Raw genomic sequence first — 24,000 nt, forward strand, 5'->3', positions numbered from 1 at the left:
GTACTCAACAGTCACATGACCACCTGCACCTGAATCACTTTCTGCTTAACGAGCACTCTTTTATATATAGCCACTGTTTGCACTGTTTCCTGGTCTCACGTTGTCTAACTACACCTTTGTCTCTGCTGCCGTGTTTTGTCTTTGCCACAGTGTTTTGTATCCTAGTTGTAGAGTCTTTTGTATTTTGTTTGTTTGTTATTAAATGTATAAAGATCCGCACTTGCATCCCTCTCAACTTCGTAGCGTGACAGAACGTGAGACCGACACGTGGATGCAGCGGAATTTTTCAGGGTCCAGGAGTCCCTGTACAAGTGGGAGCCTTTTAACCGGGCTGGAACCATCTACCACCCTCCCTCACCTATTGTGGATCTCGTCTAGCAAACCGAGTCAACGGAGAACATCAGTCAGCTTCCCTGCTCGTCTGAGGACGCCGCTCAGTCGCCCTGTTTTGCTGAAGACGTTGCTCTGTGTCCTGACATGCCCAATTGCTCCGCTTTGTTCTCCTGTTTCGCAGAGGACGTTGCTCCACATCCCGACATGCCCAAGTGCTCTGCTCTGTTCGCCTGCTCCGCTATGAATGCCACTGTGCTTTCCTGCTCCACTGAGGACCTCGCCATGCTTTTCTGGTCTGCCTTGGGCATCGCTCGGCTTTACCGATCCGCTGAGGAAGCCAGTCCACTTGTCTGCCCGGCTGAGGACGTCGCTCTGCCTTCCTGCTCGGCTCAGGATGTCGCTCTTCCTCCATGTTCCACTGAAGACGTCACTCCTCTTCTTTGCTTCGCGCCGTATGTCACTCCCCCTTCCTGCTCCACGGAGGGCATCGTTTCCCCCTCGTGCTTCGCAGAGAGCATCGTTCCTCCCTTTGGCCTCGCGGAGAACCTCGCTCCCCTCTCTGGCCTCGCAGAAATCATGGAGCTTCCTTCTGGTGTCGCGGAGAACCTCGCTCTCCTCTCTGGCCTCGCGGAAATCGTGGAGCTTCCCTCTGGCCTCGCGGAGAACCTCGCTCCCCTCTCTGACCTCGCGGAGAACTTCGCTCCCCCCCGCGGACCATGCGGATAGCAGCACTCTCCCTTCTAGCATCATGGGGGATGTCGCTTCCCCCTCAGGCTCCGCTTTGAGCGTTATTCCTCCTGCTGGCTGTCACGTATCAGGAAATGAACTCTGGACTTCAGTTCCCAGCAGCCACTGCACCGTACTCAGCAGTCACATAACTACCTGCACCTGAATCACTTTCTGGATAACGAGCACTCTTATAAATAGCCACTGTTTGCACTGTTTCCTGGTCTCACGTTGTCTTACATTACCGTTGTCTATGTTACCATGTTTTGCTTCTGTTAGCTCATGTTTAGTCCTTGCCACAGTGTTTTGCATTAGTCATAGTATCTTTTGTGTTTTGTTGGTTTATTTAAATAAAACGTTTGAAATTCTGCACCTGCATCCGTCTTCAGCTTCGTAGCATGACACTGAGTAAACCGGCAATACAGTTTTTTTTTTTATTTTTTATTTTATTTTATTGAATGCAAAAAATTTATCTAACATCTATCACCCATGTGAAAAAGTAACTGCCCCTTAAACTTAAAATCTGGTTGTGCCACTTTAGCAGCAATAACTGCAAACAAACTCTTCCGATAACTGGAGATCACTCTTTTACTTACTTCTAGGACTAGGATTTACTCCTGTGCTTTGGATCGTTGTCTTGCTGCAGAATCCAGTCACGCTCGAGTTTCAGCTTACAGACTGAAGACCGGACATTCTCATTTAGGATTCTCTGGTAGAGAACAGAATTCATGTTTCCCTCAATTACTGCAAGGTGTCCAGACCCTGAAGCAGCAGAGCATCCCCACACCATCACACTTCCTCCACCATGCTTGACCGTAGGTATGATGATCTTTTTATGGATTCTGTGTTTGGTTTATGCCAGATGGTTTACGTTTATCGATACTAGAGAGGCATGTAGGTCCTTTTGATGTTGTCCTTGGCTCTTTTGGGACTTCCTGGATGAGTCGTTGCTGTGCTCTTGGAGGAATTTTGGAAGGTCAGCCACTTCTGGGAAGGTTCACTACTGTGCAGAGTTTTTCCATTTGGAGATAACGGCTCTCGCTGTGGTTCTTTGGAGTGTCAGAGCCCTTGAAATATCTTTGTAACCCTTCCCAGACTGATGTATTTCAATCACCTTCTTCCTCGTCATTTCTGGAATCTCTTTCAGCTTTGGCGTAGTGTGTTACAGGGTAAGATCTTTTAACCAACTTCATGCTGTTGAAAAAGTTCTATGTAAGTGTTGTGATGGAACAGGGTTTGCAGTAATCAGACCTGGTTGTCTCTCATCCAGCTGAACCCCATTATCAATGCAGTTTCATAGATTTGGGGAATTAGTAACTATGGGGGCAAATACATTTTCACACAGGCCCAGTGGGTATTGACAACTTTTTTACTTCAATAAATAACATTATCATTTAAAAACTGTACTGTGTGTGTTTACTCAGGTTGCCTTTGTTTTATCGTAGATTTTGTTTTAATTTCTGAAATGATTCAGTATGAGATGCACAAAAACAGAAGAAATCAGTTTTTTCACAGCGGTGTACATCCACACCACACACACACACACACACACACACACTATCCACCACATCCATTACACACACAGCTCAAACTAAATCCACCATTCATCCACAAGTAAGGAGACTGAAGGGAGAACACCCCCCCACCCCCACCCTGAAACAAACAACAACTGAAAGTGCTTTTCAGTAAAAACCTGGAAAAAACATTATTTATTTACTTTAAGACTTTTGTTCCTATACTTTTGCTCACCTAAAAAGTGGGTGGTCTGATAGAAAATGTGCTATGTTTTATGCTGTTTAACACATGTAGATATAAATACCACGTGTGTGTGTGTGTGTGTGTGCGTGTGTGTTTACTCACGTGTTCTCCCGTGGGTGGACACAGTGGCCTCGTACGTGCCGCTCCAAGTGCTGATGATGACTATGTACAATCGTCCTGGGACGAGGTTAGTGAACACACACTCATCCTGGGACTGTGTGACTGTGGTGTTGTGTTGGATCACACTGTTGTGTTGAACAACTATCTGGTAAAAGTCGAAATCTCCAGCAGGATGTCGCCAGTACACCCTCAAAGAGTCATCACGTGCCATGTGTGTAACACACGGCGTCAGCACAGGAGATGGCTCTGACACACACACACACAAACAAAATTAATAGACAAATGTTCATTGTGTTTATTGTTTCATCTTGTATATGTCCATGTTGTTTGTTATTTGTCCATGTTTTGTGTGTGTGTGTGTGTGTGTGTGTGTGTGTGTCCGTACGTGTTCTCTCCTGCACCACTGTGCGGTTGGTGTACACCCCACTGTGTGTGTTGACGCTGATGTTGTATAGGCGACCGGACACCAGTGAGTTGAACACACACTCGGAGGTGGACTTCAGCACAGTGTGTGTGTGTATGATGTTGCCATGGTGACTGAGTGTGACCGTGTACTTGTCCACTTGCCCCTGCGCCGGTCTCCACCACACGCTGAGGAAATCTGTCCGACCGTTATTACTGACTGAGACTCCACCCACCGCTGCAGGCACTGCCAATCACATACAACAAGTTTAGGGTGGGGATACTATACTGTTAGCATGTTTACACTCATAAGCTAATCAGTGAGTTCAGATTGGCCTGATTCTTCTGACTGGCTGAGAGCAGTATGGTGCATTTTGATTGGCTGAGAGCAGTATGGTGTGTTTTGTTCTCTTTGTATGTTGATACCTGTGCACCCCTCAGACACTCTCTGTTTGGAGGACACACCGTTCTTCATGCTGATCACCACCACCCTGTAGGGGGTACCGCTCTTCAACATATGGAAGCTATATGATGACTGCTGTGATGTCACACTCTCATTTCTGATCACAATGATGTTCTGAATAAGCAGCATGCGGTACAGGTCAACATCTCCTTCCGCTTTAGTCCAGCTCACACGCAGAGAATCAGTCGTACCCTCATTATTGACATTCAGCTGTGTGACACTGGCTGGAACTGAAAATATGCGCGCGCACACACACACACACACACACACACACAAATAACTAATGCATTATGTGTAGCTACAGCTGTTGTATGGCTATGGATCAAAGGTGAAAATGTTTTATTTCCTAGTTTCTAGGCTCAGAAGGTTCCAGTCTCAGTCCTCAGGTTCTAGTCTCAGAAGGTTCTAGTCTCAGTCCTCAGGTTATAGTCTCAGAAGGTTCTAGTCTCAGTCCTCAGGTTCTAGTCTCAGAAGGTTATAGTCTCAGTCCTCAGGTTATAGTCTCAGAAGGTTATAGTCTCAGTCCTCAGGTTATAGTCTCAGAAGGTTCCAGGCTCAGTCCTCAGATTATAGCCTCAGAAGGTTCTAGTCTAGGTCCTCAGGTTCCAGTCTCAGAAGGTTCTAGTCTCAGTCCTCAGGTTATAGTCTCAGAAGGTTCCAGTCTCAGTCCTCAGGTTCTAGTCTCAGAAGGTTCTAGTCTCAGTCCTCAGGTTATAGTCTCAGAAGGTTCCAGTCTCAGTCCTCAGGTTCTAGTCTCAGAAGGTTCTAGTCTCAGTCCTCAGGTTATAGTCTCAGAAGGTTCCAGTCTCAGTCCTCAGGTTCTAGTCTCAGAAGGTTATAGTCTCAGTCCTCAGGTTCTAGTCTCAGAAGGTTATAGTCTCAGTCCTCAGGTTATAGTCTCAGAAGGTTCTAGTCTCATTCCTCAGGTTCTAGTCTCAGAAGGTTATAGTCTCAGTCCTCAGGTTCTAGTCTCAGAAGGGTCTAGTCTCAGAAGGGTCTAGTCTCAGTCCTCAGGTTCTAGTCTCAGTCCTCAGGTTCTAGTCTCAGTCCTCAAGTTCTAGTCTCAGAAGGTTCTAGTCTCAGTCCCCAGGTCCTAGATTCATTCCCCTCGCTTCAGTTCTCAGGTCCCAGCTCTATGTATATATGTTTGAGGATGGAGTGTCTCACTGGTGTGGGTGTTGATGGTGGTAGAGCTGTTCAGGTCTCCACTGTGTGTTACCACGGTGATATTATACTCTTTTCCAGGTGTGAGGTCATGAAAGCTGCACTCATTTATCTCTCTGCTTAGTGTCTGTCTTTTCTTCACCTCTCCTCCTACATCTGTCAGATAGACAGAATATTCCTCCCACTCTCCCAGAGGGGGGTGCCACTGAACATACACTGACGACTCATCATTATGATGGACAAGAAGCTTCTGAACACGCCCAGGGGCTGAGAGAGAGACAGGGAGAGAAAAATAGAGAGACAGAAAAAGAGAGGGGTTTACATACAAATCGTGTTCCTTTTGAGGAGACTGTGTGATTATTTAGATGCGCAAATAATGTCTGCAATGTTAAACTGGTATCTATTCTATAAGCTTAAATGTTAGCGATATTAGCTTTGTAATTTCAGAGCAAAAACAATGAGGCACCCATTAACCACCAAACATGTCTTGGCTGAATATTTGGTATAATCAAGTGTTTATACATACCCAGTCTTGCTTGGCAGGACTGTGTGTTGGTTAAAGAACCGCTAAACACAGTGATCTTGGCACTGTACAATCTCCCGGGGAGAAAGGATCTACTGGTGAACAAAAAGTCCTTTGCTTCTCTGTCTACCATTTGATTCATTATCACAAATGAATCATTGAGCAGCTGCACTTTGTAATATTCCCACTGTCCTACAGTGGGTGACCAGGACAGCCTAAGAGACACAGGGTCACCGAGAGGCATTAACTTACACCACATTGGCCTCGCAGGAACTGATGAGAGACAGAGACAGAGCAACCAATCAGAATACTGAAGCACAGTGTAGTAAGTTCCTGTTCTCTCTCCTCATTGGCTAAGATGACAGCAGTGGGTGTGGCTTGCACTCACCTGTTCTACCTGCAGCTTTAGCCTCAGTGCTGAGTTCGCCACTCTTAGTCCTCACTGACACCTGATAGACCCGTCCAGGTGTCAGTCTGCTGAAGAGCCAATGGGATGTGTTGGGGGAGAGCACAGCTTCCTGTTCAGTGGAGGAGGAAGAGGAAGTTAAGGAGATCAGGTATTCATCCACTTCTCCTTCTGCAGGAGTCCAGGAGGTGTTTAATGAGTCCTCACTGCCACCGTTCTCCAGTTTTAGCTCGGTTACTGGAGCAGGAACTGCAGAAACATAAAAATATTTATATTATTAACGAATAAATCACACAACAGTTATTAAACAACACACAGCGATGGAACAGCATTCACAAACAGATAATGCACTGATGAGAACTTTTATTAATATAAATCATTTTTATTAAATACAGATTTAAAAATATGCATGTTTCATCTACACAACCTGAATATATTACAGACAGTATGAGCGAATATTCAGACCATAGATCCCGCCCCGAATAACACGCTAACCAATCAGACCACAGATCCCACTCCCATTGTCTCCATAAACAATCAGTACCACACTCCTGCAGCAATAATACACTGCAACCAATTAGGCAACAGTTCCCACCCCCAATCACAGTGTAACCAATCAAACCACAATTCCCACCCTTAATCACTCTGTAACCAATCAGACAGCAGTTCCTGCCACCAGTGTTACTTTAATAGAACGACAACAGTAAGAATTGACAAGACTGTTTATCTTTTTTTCTTTTCTGCTTTTTCAGTATTGACAAAATTCAATGTTTTAGTTTCATCATAAAATTATTCTTAAATCATGAAGAGGCACTGACATAAACAAAACCAGCCTCGCAGGAACTGATGAGAGACAGAGACAGAGCAACCAATCAGAATACTGAAGCACAGTGTAGTAAGTTCCTGCTCTCTCTCCTCATTGGCTAAGATGACAGCAGTGGGTGTGGCTTGCACTCACCTGTTCTACCTGCAGCTTTAGCCTCAGTGCTGAGTTCGCCACTCTTAGTCCTCAATGACACCTGATAGACCCGTCCAGGTGTCAGTCTGCTGAAGAGCCAATGGGATGTGTTGGGGGAGAGCACAGCTTCCTGTTCAGTGGAGGAGGAAGAGGAAGTTAAGGAGATCAGGTATTCATCCACTTCTCCTTCTGCAGGAGTCCAGGAGGTGTTTAATGAGTCCTCACTGCCACCGTTCTCCAGTTTTAGCTCGGTTACTGGAGCAGGAACTGCAGAAACATAAAAATATTTATATTATTAACGAATAAATCACACAACAGTTATTAAACAACACACAGCGATGGAACAGCATTCACAAACAGATAATGCACTGATAAGAACTTTTATTAATATAAATCATTTTAAGTTTTTTATTTTTCAAAGATGGCGCCATGCTAGTGGCAGCCGATTACAGCAGTTCCTGTCTCGAGAGATGTTATATCTTACTTATTTGACCTATATTAGGTTTTACTCTTTATGCATCTGGCATGTTTCGTTTTTCCAGCTCTTATTTTTCTTCTCTTATACTTCTAAGTTTTAGTCTGTTTTAGCAAATAGTTTTTTTCTTTATCATGCACTGTACACTCAGAATGGAGAACCGTGGAGAGAAAGCAGGTCGCTTCAGGTACACAGGCAATCAGCTGCTGGTGCCCCGAAGATCTGCGCCGTGCTCCGGAATGAGGTTAAACATTCCTAAAGAACTGGTGAGACACCACAGAGGATGCAGAGCTGGATCCAAAACAATGCAAAGAGGAGACGGCACAAGCCCTTCATTCCCTCCATCAGCATGGGAAATGTTTGGCCTCTTGGCAATAAAATGGACAAGCTAAACGCACTGGTCGGGATGTATCAGGAGTGCAGTATGATTCGTTTCACTGAGACATGACTGTACGAGGATATTCTGGACTCAAATGCTTCTTTCCCCAGATTTCAGACAGTGAGGGTGGACAGAGACAATGAACTGAGTGGTAAGAGGAAAGGTGGAGGGGTCGCACTGTTTGTAAATAACAGATGCTGTAATCCGGGACACGTTACTGTGACGGAGCGTCACTGTTGCCTAAACGTTGAATTGCTGGCTGTTGGTTTATGTCCGTGTTATCTGCCGAGGGAATTCACGGTCGCCGTCGTGGTTATTGTGTATATCCCGGCAGCAGCTGATGCATAAACAACGAGTGACTGTTGCGGCTATTGCGAGACTCCAAACTCAGCATCCGAACTCTTCCGTTGTCATTTCTGGGGATTTTAACCACGTGTCACTCTCCACTACATTACCAAAGTTTCACCAGTTTGTCAACTGTGTGACCAGAGAGAACAGAACACTGAATCTCCTGTATGCAAGTGTGAAGAATGCATACACTTCCTCTGCTCTGCCCCCACTGGGGGGGTCTAACCACAACCTGTTTCTACTGACACTCACATACAGATCTGTTGTCTTAAGCCAGTCTGTGACAAAGAAGACCATAAGAAGATGGTCACAAGAGGCAGGGGAGGGTCTGAAGTTCTGCTTTGAGACTGCAGACTGGGAAGTGTTATGTGAACCGGCTGGGGAAGACATCACCAACATGATAGATAGATATATATATATATTCTTATTTTGTTTCATTTACAATGTTAAATCACTCTTAGTAGACCTCTAACTCTCTGTGCTGCTGTAATAGGTGAAATTCCCTCTGGGATGAATAAAGTGATCTATCTATCTATCTACATACAGATTTTAAAATATGTATTTTTTATCTACAAAACCTGTATACTTTACAGAGAGTATGATGAATAGTCAGACCACAGATCCCACCCCAAGCAACACTCTAACCAATCAGACCAAAGATCCTGCTGCCACTCACACCAATCAGACCACCCCCCCCCCACCCCTAATGCCTCTGTAACCAATCAGACAGCAGTTCCTGCCACCAACGTTAATGTAATGGTAGGAAACAGTAAGAATTGACAACAATGTTTTTTCTTTTTTACTGGTTTTTCAGTATTGACAAAATTCAACGAGTTGTCTAAAATTATGTAAATGTGTAAAAATGCATCAGAATGTTTTAGTTTAATTTTAAAATTATTCTAAAATCACCAGCTGCATAGTAACTGATGAGAGACAGAGACAGAGCAACCAATCAGAATACTGAAGCACAGTGTAGTAAGTTCCTGCTCTCTCTCCTCATTGGCTAAGATGACAGCAGTGGGTGTGGCTTGCACTCACCTGTTCTACCTGCAGCTTTAGCCTCAGTGCTGAGTTCGCCACTCTTAGTCCTCACTGACACCTGATAGACCCGTCCAGGTGTCAGTCTGCTGAAGAGCCAATGGGATGTGTTGGGGGAGAGCACAGCTTCCTGTTCAGTGGAGGAGGAAGAGGAAGTTAAGGAGATCAGGTATTCATCCACTTCTCCTTCTGCAGGAGTCCAGGAGGTGTTTAATGAGTCCTCACTGCCACCGTTCTCCAGTTTTAGCTCGGTTACTGGAGCAGGAACTGCAGAAACATAAAAATATTTATATTATTAACGAATAAATCACACAACAGTTATTAAACAACACACAGCGATGGAACAGCATTCACAAACAGATAATGCACTGATAAGAACTTTTATTAATATAAATCATTTTTATTAAATACAGATTTAAAAATATGCATGTTTCATCTACACAACCTGAATATATTACAGACAGTATGAGCGAATATTCAGACCATAGATCCCGCCCCGAATAACACGCTAACCAATCAGACCACAGATCCCACTCCCATTGTCTCCATAAACAATCAGTACCACACTCCTGCAGCAATAATACACTGCAACCAATTAGGCAACAGTTCCCACCCCCAATCACAGTGTAACCAATCAAACCACAATTCCCACCCTTAATCACTCTGTAACCAATCAGACAGCAGTTCCTGCCACCAGTGTTACTTTAATAGAACGACAACAGTAAGAATTGACAAGACTGTTTATCTTTTTTTCTTTTCTGCTTTTTCAGTATTGACAAAATTCAATGTTTTAGTTTCATCATAAAATTATTCTTAAATCATGAAGAGGCACTGACATAAACAAAACCAGCCTCGCAGGAACTGATGAGAGACAGAGACAGAGCAACCAATCAGAATACTGAAGCACAGTGTAGTAAGTTCCTGCTCTCTCTCCTCATTGGCTAAGATGACAGCAGTGGGTGTGGCTTGCACTCACCTGTTCTACCTGCAGCTTTAGCCTCAGTGCTGAGTTCCCCACTCTTAGTCCTCACTGACACCTGATAGACCCGTCCAGGTGTCAGTCTGCTGAAGAGCCAATGGGATGTGTTGGGGGAGAGCACAGCTTCCTGTTCAGTGGAGGAGGAAGAGGAAGTTAAGGAGATCAGGTATTCATCCACTTCTCCTTCTGCAGGAGTCCAGGAGGTGTTTAATGAGTCCTCACTGCCACCGTTCTCCAGTTTTAGCTCGGTTACTGGAGCAGGAACTGCAGAAACATAAAAATATTTATATTATTAACGAATAAATCACACAACAGTTATTAAACAACACACAGCGATGGAACAGCATTCACAAACAGATAATGCACTGATAAGAACTTTTATTAATATAAATCATTTTAAGTTTTTTATTTTTCAAAGATGGCGCCATGCTAGTGGCAGCCGATTACAGCAGTTCCTGTCTCGAGAGATGTTATATCTTACTTATTTGACCTACAGTGAGGGAAAAAAGTATTTGACCCCCTCTCAATCAGAAAGATTTCTGGCTCCCAGGTGTCTTTTATACAGGTAACGAGCTGAGATTAGGAGCACACTCTTAAAGGGAGTGCTCCTAATCTCAGCTTGTTACCTGTATAAAAGACACCTGTCCACAGAAGCAGTCAATCAATCAGATTCCAAACTCTCCACCATGGTCAAGACCAAAGAGGTCTCCAAGGATGTCAGGGACAAGATTGTAGACCTACACAAGTCTGGAATGGGCTACAAGACCATTGCCAAGCAGCTTGGTGAGAAGGTGACAACAGTTGGTGCGATTATTCGCAAATGGAAGAAACACAAAAGAACTGTCAATCTCCCTCGGCCTGGGGCTCCATGCAACATCTCACCTCGTGGAGCTGCAATGATCATGAGAACAGTGAGGAATCAGCCCAGAACTACAGGGGAGGATCTTGTCAATGATCTCAAGGCAGCTGGGGCCATAGTCACCACGAAAACAATTGGTAACACACTACGCCGTGAAGGACTGAAATCCTGCAGCGCGCGCAAGGTCCCCCTGCTCAAGAAAGCACATATACATGCCCGTCTGAAGTTTGCCAATGAACATCTGAATGATTCAGAGGACAACTGGGTGAAAGTGTTGTGGTCAGATGAGACCAAAATGGAGCTCTTTGGCATCAATTCAACTCGCCATGTTTGGAAGAGGAGGAATGCTGCCTATGACCCCAAGAACACCATCCCCACCGTCATACGTGGAGGTGGAAACATTATGCTTTGGGGGTGTTTTTCTGCTAAGGGGACTGGACAACTTCACTGCATCAAAGGGACGATGGACGGGGCCATGTACCGTCAAATCTTGGGTGAGAACCTCCTTCCCTCAGCCAGGGCATTGAAAATGGGTCGTGGATGGGTATTCCAGCATGACAATGGCCCAAAACACACGGCCAAGGCAACAAAGGAGTGGCTCAAGAAGAAGCACATTAAGGTCCTGGAGTGGCCTAGCCAGTCTCCAGACCTTAATCCCATAGAAAATCTGTGGAGGGAGCTGAAGGTTCGAGTTGCCAAACATCAGCCTCGAAACCTTAATGACTTGGAGAAGATCTGCAAAGTGGAGTGGGACAAAATCCCTCCTGAGATGTGTGCAAACCTGGTGGCCAACTACAAGAAACGTCTGACCTCTGTGATTGCCAACAAGGGTTTTGCCACCAAGTACTAAGTCATGTTTTGCAGAGGGGTCAAATACATATTTCCCTCATTAAAATGCAAATCAATTTATAACATTTTTGACATGCGTTTTTCTGGATTTCTTTGTTGTTATTCTGTCTCTGACTGTTCAAATAAGTCTACCATTAAAATTATAGACTGATCATTTCTTTGTCAGTGGGCAAATGTACAAAATCAGCAGGGGATCAAATACTTTTTTCCCTCACTGTACATAACCACGTGTCACTCTCCACTACATTACCAAAGTTTCACCAGTTTGTCAACTGTGTGACCAGAGAGAACAGAACACTGAATCTCCTGTATGCAAGTGTGAAGAATGCATACACTTCCTCTGCTCTGCCCCCACTGGGGGGGTCTAACCACAACCTGTTTCTACTGACACTCACATACAGATCTGTTGTCTTAAGCCAGTCTGTGACAAAGAAGACCATAAGAAGATGGTCACAAGAGGCAGGGGAGGGTCTGAAGTTCTGCTTTGAGACTGCAGACTGGGAAGTGTTATGTGAACCGGCTGGGGAAGACATCACCAACATGATAGATATATATATATATATATTCTTATTTTGTTTCATTTACAATGTTAAATCACTCTTAGTAGACCTCTAACTCTCTGTGCTGCTGTAATAGGTGAAATTCCCTCTGGGATGAATAAAGTGATCTATCTATCTATCTACATACAGATTTTAAAATATGTATTTTTTATCTACAAAACCTGTATACTTTACAGAGAGTATGATGAATAGTCAGACCACAGATCCCACCCCAAGCAACACTCTAACCAATCAGACCAAAGATCCTGCTGCCACTCACACCAATCAGACCACCCCCCCCCCCACCCCTAATGCCTCTGTAACCAATCAGACAGCAGTTCCTGCCACCAACGTTAATGTAATGGTAGGAAACAGTAAGAATTGACAACAATGTTTTTTCTTTTTTACTGGTTTTTCAGTATTGACAAAATTCAACGAGTTGTCTAAAATTATGTAAATGTGTAAAAATGCATCAGAATGTTTTAGTTTAATTTTAAAATTATTCTAAAATCACCAGCTGCATAGTAACTGATGAGAGACAGAGACAGAGCAACCAATCAGAATACTGAAGCACAGTGTAGTAAGTTCCTGCTCTCTCTCCTCATTGGCTAAGATGACAGCAGTGGGTGTGGCTTGCACTCACCTGTTCTACCTGCAGCTTTAGCCTCAGTGCTGAGTTCGCCACTCTTAGTCCTCACTGACACCTGATAGACCCGTCCAGGTGTCAGTCTGCTGAAGAGCCAATGGGATGTGTTGGGGGAGAGCACAGCTTCCTGTTCAGTGGAGGAGGAAGAGGAAGTTAAGGAGATCAGGTATTCATCCACTTCTCCTTCTGCAGGAGTCCAGGAGGTGTTTAATGAGTCCTCACTGCCACCGTTCTCCAGTTTTAGCTCGGTTACTGGAGCAGGAACTGCAGAAACATAAAAATATTTATATTATTAACGAATAAATCACACAACAGTTATTAAACAACACACAGCGATGGAACAGCATTCACAAACAGATAATGCACTGATAAGAACTTTTATTAATATAAATCATTTTTATTAAATACAGATTTAAAAATATGCATGTTTTATCTACACAACCTGAATATATTACAGACAGTATGAGCGAATATTCAGACCATAGATCCCGCCCCGAATAACACGCTAACCAATCAGACCACAGATCCCACTCCCATTGTCTCCATAAACAATCAGTACCACACTCCTGCAGCAATAATACACTGCAACCAATTAGGCAACAGTTCCCACCCCCAATCACAGTGTAACCAATCAAACCACAATTCCCACCCTTAATCACTCTGTAACCAATCAGACAGCAGTTCCTGCCACCAGTGTTACTTTAATAGAACGACAACAGTAAGAATTGACAAGACTGTTTATCTTTTTTTCTTTTCTGCTTTTTCAGTATTGACAAAATTCAATGTTTTAGTTTCATCATAAAATTATTCTTAAATCATGAAGAGGCACTGACATAAACAAAACCAGCCTCGCAGGAACTGATGAGAGACAGAGACAGAGCAACCAATCAGAATACTGAAGCACAGTGTAGTAAGTTCCTGCTCTCTCTCCTCATTGGCTAAGATGACAGCAGTGGGTGTGGCTTGCACTCACCTGTTCTACCTGCAGCTTTAGCCTCAGTGCTGAGTTCGCCACTCTTAGTCCTCACTGACACCTGATAGACCCGTCCAGGTGTCAGTCTGCTGAAGAGCCAATGGGATGTGTTGGGGGAGAGCACAGCTTCCTGTTCAGTGGAGGAGGAAGAGGAAGTTAAGGAGATCAGGTATTCATCCACTTCTCCTTCTGCAGGAGTCCAGGAGGTGTTTAATGAGTCCTCACTGCCACCGTTCTCCAGTTTTAGCTCGGTTACTGGAGCAGGAACTGCAGAAACATAAAAATATTTATATTATTAACGAATAAATCACACAACAGTTATTAAACAACACACAGCGATGGAACAGCATTCACAAACATATAATGCACTGATAAGAACTTTTATTAATATAAATCATTTTAAGTTTTTTATTTTTCAAAGATGGCGCCATGCTAGTGGCAGCCGATTACAGCAGTTCCTGTCTCGAGAGATGTTATATCTTACTTATTTGACCTACAGTGAGGGAAAAAAGTATTTGACCCCCTCTCAATCAGAAAGATTTCTGGCTCCCAGGTGTCTTTTATACAGGTAACGAGCTGAGATTAGGAGCACACTCTTAAAGGGAGTGCTCCTAATCTCAGCTTGTTACCTGTATAAAAGACACCTGTCCACAGAAGCAGTCAATCAATCAGATTCCAAACTCTCCACCATGGTCAAGACCAAAGAGGTCTCCAAGGATGTCAGGGACAAGATTGTAGACCTACACAAGTCTGGAATGGGCTACAAGACCATTGCCAAGCAGCTTGGTGAGAAGGTGACAACAGTTGGTGCGATTATTCGCAAATGGAAGAAACACAAAAGAACTGTCAATCTCCCTCGGCCTGGGGCTCCATGCAACATCTCACCTCGTGGAGCTGCAATGATCATGAGAACAGTGAGGAATCAGCCCAGAACTACAGGGGAGGATCTTGTCAATGATCTCAAGGCAGCTGGGGCCATAGTCACCACGAAAACAATTGGTAACACACTACGCCGTGAAGGACTGAAATCCTGCAGCGCCCGCAAGGTCCCCCTGCTCAAGAAAGCACATATACATGCCCGTCTGAAGTTTGCCAATGAACATCTGAATGATTCAGAGGACAACTGGGTGAAAGTGTTGTGGTCAGATGAGACCAAAATGGAGCTCTTTGGCATCAATTCAACTCGCCATGTTTGGAAGAGGAGGAATGCTGCCTATGACCCCAAGAACACCATCCCCACCGTCATACGTGGAGGTGGAAACATTATGCTTTGGGGGTGTTTTTCTGCTAAGGGGACTGGACAACTTCACTGCATCAAAGGGACGATGGACGGGGCCATGTACCGTCAAATCTTGGGTGAGAACCTCCTTCCCTCAGCCAGGGCATTGAAAATGGGTTGTGGATGGGTATTCCAGCATGACAATGGCCCAAAACACACGGCCAAGGCAACAAAGGAGTGGCTCAAGAAGAAGCACATTAAGGTCCTGGAGTGGCCTAGCCAGTCTCCAGACCTTAATCCCATAGAAAATCTGTGGAGGGAGCTGAAGGTTCGAGTTGCCAAACATCAGCCTCGAAACCTTAATGACTTGGAGAAGATCTGCAAAGAGGAGTGGGACAAAATCCCTCCTGAGATGTGTGCAAACCTGGTGGCCAGCTACAAGAAACGTCTGACCTCTGTGATTGCCAACAAGGGTTTTGCCACCAAGTACTAAGTCATGTTTTGCAGAGGGGTCAAATACATATTTCCCTCATTAAAATGCAAATCAATTTATAACATTTTTGACATGCGTTTTTCTGGATTTCTTTGTTGTTATTCTGTCTCTGACTGTTCAAATAAGTCTACCATTAAAATTATAGACTGATCATTTCTTTGTCAGTGGGCAAATGTACAAAATCAGCAGGGGATCAAATACTTTTTTCCCTCACTGTATATTAGGTTTTACTCTTTATGCATCTGGCATGTTTCGTTTTTCCAGCTCTTATTTTTCTTCTCTTATACTTCTAAGTTTTAGTCTGTTTTAGCAAATAGTTTTTTTCTTTATCATGCACTGTACACTCAGAATGGAGAACCGTGGAGAGAAAGCAGGTCGCTTCAGGTACACAGGCAATCAGCTGCTGGTGCCCCGAAGATCTGCGCCGTGCTCCGGAATGAGGTTAAACATTCCTAAAGAACTGGTGAGACACCACAGAGGATGCAGAGCTGGATCCAAAACAATGCAAAGAGGAGACGGCACAAGCCCTTCATTCCCTCCATCAGCATGGGAAATGTTTGGCCTCTTGGCAATAAAATGGACAAGCTAAACGCACTGGTCGGGATGTATCAGGAGTGCAGTATGATTCGTTTCACTGAGACATGACTGTACGAGGATATTCTGGACTCAAATGCTTCTTTCCCCAGATTTCAGACAGTGAGGGTGGACAGAGACAATGAACTGAGTGGTAAGAGGAAAGGTGGAGGGGTCGCACTGTTTGTAAATAACAGATGCTGTAATCCGGGACACGTTACTGTGACGGAGCGTCACTGTTGCCTAAACGTTGAATTGCTGGCTGTTGGTTTATGTCCGTGTTATCTGCCGAGGGAATTCACGGTCGCCGTCGTGGTTATTGTGTATATCCCGGCAGCAGCTGATGCATAAACAACGAGTGACTGTTGCGGCTATTGCGAGACTCCAAACTCAGCATCCGAACTCTTTCGTTGTCATTTCTGGGGATTTTAACCACGTGTCACTCTCCACTACATTACCAAAGTTTCACCAGTTTGTCAACTGTGTGACCAGAGAGAACAGAACACTGAATCTCCTGTATGCAAGTGTGAAGAATGCATACACTTCCTCTGCTCTGCCCCCACTGGGGGGGTCTAACCACAACCTGTTTCTACTGACACTCACATACAGATCTGTTGTCTTAAGCCAGTCTGTGACAAAGAAGACCATAAGAAGATGGTCACAAGAGGCAGGGGAGGGTCTGAAGTTCTGCTTTGAGACTGCAGACTGGGAAGTGTTATGTGAACCGGCTGGGGAAGACATCACCAACATGATAGATAGATATATATATATATTCTTATTTTGTTTCATTTACAATGTTAAATCCCTCTTAGTAGACCTCTAACTCTCTGTGCTGCTGTAATAGGTGAAATTCCCTCTGGGATGAATAAAGTGATCTATCTATCTATCTACATACAGATTTTAAAATATGTATTTTTTATCTACAAAACCTGTATACTTTACAGAGAGTATGATGAATAGTCAGACCACAGATCCCACCCCAAGCAACACTCTAACCAATCAGACCAAAGATCCTGCTGCCACTCACACCAATCAGACCACCCCCCCCACCCCTAATGCCTCTGTAACCAATCAGACAGCAGTTCCTGCCACCAACGTTAATGTAATGGTAGGAAACAGTAAGAATTGACAACAATGTTTTTTCTTTTTTACTGGTTTTTCAGTATTGACAAAATTCAACGAGTTGTCTAAAATTATGTAAATGTGTAAAAATGCATCAGAATGTTTTAGTTTAATTTTAAAATTATTCTAAAATCACCAGCTGCATAGTAACTGATGAGAGACAGAGACAGAGCAACCAATCAGAATACTGAAGCACAGTGTAGTAAGTTCCTGTTCTCTCTCCTCATTGGCTAAGATGACAGCAGTGGGTGTGGCTTGCACTCACCTGTTCTACCTGCAGCTTTAGCCTCAGTGCTGAGTTCGCCACTCTTAGTCCTCACTGACACCTGATAGACCCGTCCAGGTGTCAGTCTGCTGAAGAGCCAATGGGATGTGTTGGGGGAGAGCACAGCTTCCTGTTCAGTGGAGGAGGAAGAGGAAGTTAAGGAGATCAGGTATTCATCCACTTCTCCTTCTGCAGGAGTCCAGGAGGTGTTTAATGAGTCCTCACTGCCACCGTTCTCCAGTTTTAGCTCGGTTACTGGAGCAGGAACTGCAGAAACATAAAAATATTTATATTATTAACGAATAAATCACACAACAGTTATTAAACAACACACAGCGATGGAACAGCATTCACAAACAGATAATGCACTGATAAGAACTTTTATTAATATAAATCATTTTAAGTTTTTTATTTTTCAAAGATGGCGCCATGCTAGTGGCAGCCGATTACAGCAGTTCCTGTCTCGAGAGATGTTATATCTTACTTATTTGACCTATATTAGGTTTTACTCTTTATGCATCTGGCATGTTTCGTTTTTCCAGCTCTTATTTTTCTTCTCTTATACTTCTAAGTTTTAGTCTGTTTTAGCAAATAGTTTTTTTCTTTATCATGCACTGTACACTCAGAATGGAGAACCGTGGAGAGAAAGCAGGTCGCTTCAGGTACACAGGCAATCAGCTGCTGGTGCCCCGAAGATCTGCGCCGTGCTCCGGAATGAGGTTAAACATTCCTAAAGAACTGGTGAGACACCACAGAGGATGCAGAGCTGGATCCAAAACAATGCAAAGAGGAGACGGCACAAGCCCTTCATTCCCTCCATCAGCATGGGAAATGTTTGGCCTCTTGGCAATAAAATGGACAAGCTAAACGCACTGGTCGGGATGTATCAGGAGTGCAGTATGATTCGTTTCACTGAGACATGACTGTACGAGGATATTCTGGACTCAAATGCTTCTTTCCCCAGATTTCAGACAGTGAGGGTGGACAGAGACAATGAACTGAGTGGTAAGAGGAAAGGTGGAGGGGTCGCACTGTTTGTAAATAACAGATGCTGTAATCCGGGACACGTTACTGTGACGGAGCGTCACTGTTGCCTAAACGTTGAATTGCTGGCTGTTGGTTTATGTCCGTGTTATCTGCCGAGGGAATTCACGGTCGCCGTCGTGGTTATTGTGTATATCCCGGCAGCAGCTGATGCATAAACAACGAGTGACTGTTGCGGCTATTGCGAGACTCCAAACTCAGCATCCGAACTCTTTCGTTGTCATTTCTGGGGATTTTAACCACGTGTCACTCTCCACTACATTACCAAAGTTTCACCAGTTTGTCAACTGTGTGACCAGAGAGAACAGAACACTGAATCTCCTGTATGCAAGTGTGAAGAATGCATACACTTCCTCTGCTCTGCCCCCACTGGGGGGGTCTAACCACAACCTGTTTCTACTGACACTCACATACAGATCTGTTGTCTTAAGCCAGTCTGTGACAAAGAAGACCATAAGAAGATGGTCACAAGAGGCAGGGGAGGGTCTGAAGTTCTGCTTTGAGACTGCAGACTGGGAAGTGTTATGTGAACCGGCTGGGGAAGACATCACCAACATGATAGATAGATATATATATATATTCTTATTTTGTTTCATTTACAATGTTAAATCACTCTTAGTAGACCTCTAACTCTCTGTGCTGCTGTAATAGGTGAAATTCCCTCTGGGATGAATAAAGTGATCTATCTATCTACCTACATACAGATTTTAAAATATGTATTTTTTATCTACAAAACCTGTATACTTTACAGAGAGTATGATGAATAGTCAGACCACAGATCCCACCCCAAGCAACACTCTAACCAATCAGACCAAAGATCCTGCTGCCACTCACACCAATCAGACCACCCCCCCCACCCCTAATGCCTCTGTAACCAATCAGACAGCAGTTCCTGCCACCAACGTTAATGTAATGGTAGGAAACAGTAAGAATTGACAACAATGTTTTTTCTTTTTTACTGGTTTTTCAGTATTGACAAAATTCAACGAGTTGTCTAAAATTATGTAAATGTGTAAAAATGCATCAGAATGTTTTAGTTTAATTTTAAAATTATTCTAAAATCACCAGCTGCATAGTAACTGATGAGAGACAGAGACAGAGCAACCAATCAGAATACTGAAGCACAGTGTAGTAAGTTCCTGCTCTCTCCCCTCATTGGCTAAGATGACAGCAGTGGGTGTGGCTTGCACTCACCTGTTCTACCTGTAGCTTTAGCCTCAGTGCTGAGTTCCCCACTCTTAGTCCTCACTGACACCTGATAGACCCGTCCAGGTGTCAGTCTGCTGAAGAGCCAATGGGATGTGTTGGGGGAGAGCACAGCTTCCTGTTCAGTGGAGGAGGAAGAGGAAGTTAAGGAGATCAGGTATTCATCCACTTCTCCTTCTGCAGGAGTCCAGGAGGTGTTTAATGAGTCCTCACTGCCACCGTTCTCCAGTTTTAGCTCGGTTACTGGAGCAGGAACTGCAGAAACATAAAAATATTTATATTATTTGTGTTATTATTTATTTATTTATTTATTTATTTATTATTTATTTTACTATATTGAATAGTTAGACCACAGATCCTGCCCCATGGCAATTTTCCATGGTGGGAATTACAAAAGAATTTTAAGTGTAAAATTCATACTTTACCTGTTCAGAATTTGCACTTGTGTGGAATTATCAACATACAAAGGACTCTTACAGACTTACTGTGTGTGTGTGTGTGTGTGTGTGTGTGTGTGTGTGTAAAAGAGGAAGGGATGTGGTTGCCTGTAAAGGAAAAGAGTCAGAGCTGAAAATATCCTGGAAACTAAAGCTATTCAAACTGTGAGGAATTGCAGACAGGGTGCAGGTGAGATGGAAAATACCAGAAAAATAAATGTTTAAATGATCATTTCAGACCTGCCCAAGTTTACACAGGAGCTTCACACTGCCAATATAGAAGTCTTCTGACAGTTGTGCAGGTGTTTTTAGCTTTCAGCTTAAAGGCTGCACTGATGTGGTGCTCTTACTTTCCGTCACGGTAAATGGAGAATTGTTTAGTTCATTACTCTGTTTGTGACGGTCAGAAACCTTTCATGTTTTCAGTAGGGACATTACACAAGTCATTTGTATTATATCAGAAATGTAGGCTTGCTGTGTCTCTTACTGTTCAGGCTTTTACCAGCCTCCACAGTTCTGATGTTTTATAAGACTGTGGTTTTCTTTTGCTTTATTGTATTTTCCAGTTAATAATTTGACAAGGGTTTTTTGGCCTGTCCTAATGGGTGTGGCCTAATGATTTAATGATTACACATGATTGCCTTGTATTCGCTAGGTTAGCATTCTTGCTAGGTCAGACTCGAAGATACCACTCAAATGTGAGAACAAGTTTTAATATAATCTGCGTGGAAGGGGCCAGTGACAGCAGCATTGTGATTGGTGAGAGGGGAGTTTGCAGGCTTTACCCAAGTTTACAAATCAAATAGGAGGCAGAGCATCATCACCTGTCCGAATGTCTTTTGTTGCATTTTGTTGTTTCCTGAATGCTTCCGTGACCACAGTGACCGTATACAGCGCTCCTGGACTAAGGCCGTTCAGAGTGCATGACGTTACAGTGTTTTTAAACGTCTGGTTCTGGATCAGTGCATCTTCATGACTCAGCATTACCCAGAATTCCTCTGTGTGTCCAGGCCCTGGCTGCCAGGAAACCCTGATGCTGGTGGAGACGGCGGAGACGTTCAGACTGCTTACTGCTGATGGAGCTACAAAATAAATGTTAATGCTCAAATAAATATTTAAATTTTATTGCACAATTTATGACCATAATTTCACACAGCCTGTCTTCAAAAACATCAGCAAGCCATTGTACTCTCTCAGAAATAAAGGTACCAAAAGGTACCGGAGAGAGAGAGAAGTGGAGAGAAAGAGAGAAGCAGAGAGAAAGAGAGAAGGAGAGAAAGAGAGAGCGAGAGAAAGAGAGAAGGAGAGAGAGAAGCAGAGAAAGAAGCAGAGAGAGAGAGAAGCAGAGAGAAAGAGAGAAGGAGAGAGAGAGAAAGAAAGAAGCAGAGAAAGAAGCAGAGAGAAAGAGTGAAGCAGAGAGAACGAGAGAAGTAGAGAGAGAGAGAGAGAAAGAGAGAAGTAGAGAGAGAGAGAGAGAAAGAGAGAAGTAGAGAGAAAGAGAGAAGCAGAGAGAAGGAGAGAACGAGAAGAAGAAAGAGAGAGAGAAGAAGAGAGAAGTAGAGAGAGACACAGAGAGGGAGAGAGAGAGAGAGATCCACCTATCACTGCATTCCCTGTAGCAGCTACAGATGTCTTGTTCCCAGACTTGGCCACTAGGCGGAGTGTGTAGCGTGTCCCCGGGATGAGGTTGGTGAAGTTGGAGCGTGTCACAGCATTGCCTGAAATCTTCTTTTTCTTCAGGAAATCCATCCTCAAGTCTAAAAGTACCAACTCATACCACTCAACATGCCCTGGGGATCGGAGCCACTTTATCCACAATCCAGGACTGAGGGAAACATCTGGAGTAATCTCAAGACCTGAGGGCTGAGCTGGATCTACAGGAAAACATGCACACTGCACCAGTTACTACTGAACACACTGCATCAGATACTACTGAACACACTGCACCAGTGACTACTGAACACACTGCACCAGTTACTACTGAACACATTGCACCAGTTATTACTGTACGCACTGCACCAGTTACTACTGAACGCACTGCACCAGTTACTACTGAACACATTGCACCAGTTATTACTGTACGCACTGCACCAGTTATTACTGAACGCACTGCACCTGTTACTACTGAACACACTGCACCAGTTACTACTGAACGCACTGCACCAGTTACTACTGAACACACTTCATCAGTTACTACTGAACGCACTGCACCAGTTACTACTGAACGCACTTCATCAGTTACTACTGAACACACTGCACCAGTTATTACTGAACACACTGCACCAGTGACTACTGAACACACTGCACCAGTTACTACTGAACGCACTGCACCAGTTACTACTGAACACACTGCACCAGTTACTACTGAACACACTGCATCAGATACTACTGAACGCACTGCACCAGTTACTACTGAACACACTGCACCAGTTATTACTGAACACACTGCATCAGTTACTACTGAACACACTGCACCAGTTACTACTGAACACACTGCATCAGTTACTACTGAACACATTGCACCAGTTACTACTGAACACATTGCACCAGTTACTACTGAACACACTGCACCAGTTACTACTGAACACACTGCACCAGTGACTACTGAACGCACTGCACCAGTTACTACTGAACACACTGCATCAGTTACTACTGAACACAATGCACCAGTTATTACTGAACGCACTGCACCAGTTACTACTGAACGCACTGCACCAGTTATTACTGAACACACTGCATCAGTTACTACTGAACACACTGCACCAGTTACTACTGAACACACTGCACCAGTTACTACTGAACACACTGCACCAGATACTACTGAACGCACTGCACCAGATACTACTGAACGCACTGCACCAGTTACTACTGAACACACTGCACCAGTTATTACTGAACACACTGCACCAGTTACTACTGAACACACTGCACCAGTTATTACTGAACACACTGCATCAGTTACTACTGAACGCACTGCACCAGTTACTACTGAACGCACTGCACCAGTTACTACTGAACACACTGCACCAGTTACTACTGAACACACTGCACCAGTTACTACTGAACGCACTGCACCAGTTACTACTGAACACACTGCACCAGTTACTACTGAACACACTGCACCAGTTACTACTGAACACACTGCACCAGTTACTACTGAACGCACTGCACCAGTTATTACTGAACACACTGCACCTGTTACTACTGAACACACTGCACCAGTTACTACTGAACACACTGCACCAGTGACTACTGAACACACTGCACCAGTTACTACTGAACACATTGCACCAGATAGCACTGGACCAGTGACCAATGGAAAAAGCAAACTTACAGTTTTCTGGAGCCAAGGGTTCCAGTACTGTGCGCAATGGAAAATGGCCCAAAAGTAGCATAACTTATCACTACACAAACCAGCAACATATAATCAAACGCAAAATACTGAAGACCCCTTGGTGGGTCTATGACTTGTGTGGAATCCAGAGTGGGCTGCTTTTCCTCCCTTTGTGCAAAGGTTAAAGGCTGAAGTGTGAGATATCCCTCCATGGATTCCATGGAACCAGGACAGGGTGCTTGTATGAGGAAGAATGAGGAAGGACATTGCTTACTGATGAATGTCAAAGCTATTAATCCCTGAACCCTTAACTTTGATCTGATCACCGACTCCCCAACCTGTTGGCTGAACCCCAAGTCTATCAGTGAA

General features: G+C 44.0%; 1 protein-coding gene across 4 annotated transcripts in view; it reads right to left on the reverse strand.

Moving 5' to 3' along the window:
• The window catches only part of LOC128611102 (receptor-type tyrosine-protein phosphatase beta-like), a 53,130-nt gene that overhangs the window by 16,392 nt on the left and 12,738 nt on the right, over nt 1–24,000 (reverse strand). For all 4 annotated transcript variants that reach the window (XM_053630370.1, XM_053630371.1, XM_053630372.1 and 1 more), the window contains 15 exons: nt 21,896–22,171; nt 21,122–21,379; nt 19,849–20,115; nt 17,611–17,877; nt 13,939–14,205; nt 12,963–13,229; nt 10,070–10,336; nt 9,094–9,360; nt 6,854–7,120; nt 5,878–6,144; nt 5,493–5,762; nt 4,970–5,233; nt 3,766–4,032; nt 3,323–3,586; nt 2,920–3,183 (listed from right to left, as the gene is read on the reverse strand). In XM_053630370.1, the coding sequence (XP_053486345.1) occupies nt 2,920–3,183; nt 3,323–3,586; nt 3,766–4,032; nt 4,970–5,233; nt 5,493–5,762; nt 5,878–6,144; nt 6,854–7,120; nt 9,094–9,360; nt 10,070–10,336; nt 12,963–13,229; nt 13,939–14,205; nt 17,611–17,877; nt 19,849–20,115; nt 21,122–21,379; nt 21,896–22,171 (3,999 nt within the window). The remainder of the gene's footprint in view (nt 1–2,919; nt 3,184–3,322; nt 3,587–3,765; nt 4,033–4,969; nt 5,234–5,492; nt 5,763–5,877; nt 6,145–6,853; nt 7,121–9,093; nt 9,361–10,069; nt 10,337–12,962; nt 13,230–13,938; nt 14,206–17,610; nt 17,878–19,848; nt 20,116–21,121; nt 21,380–21,895; nt 22,172–24,000) is intronic.

Source organism: Ictalurus furcatus, chromosome 8 (genome assembly GCF_023375685.1).
Source record: "Ictalurus furcatus strain D&B chromosome 8, Billie_1.0, whole genome shotgun sequence".
NCBI lineage: Eukaryota > Metazoa > Chordata > Actinopteri > Siluriformes > Ictaluridae > Ictalurus > Ictalurus furcatus.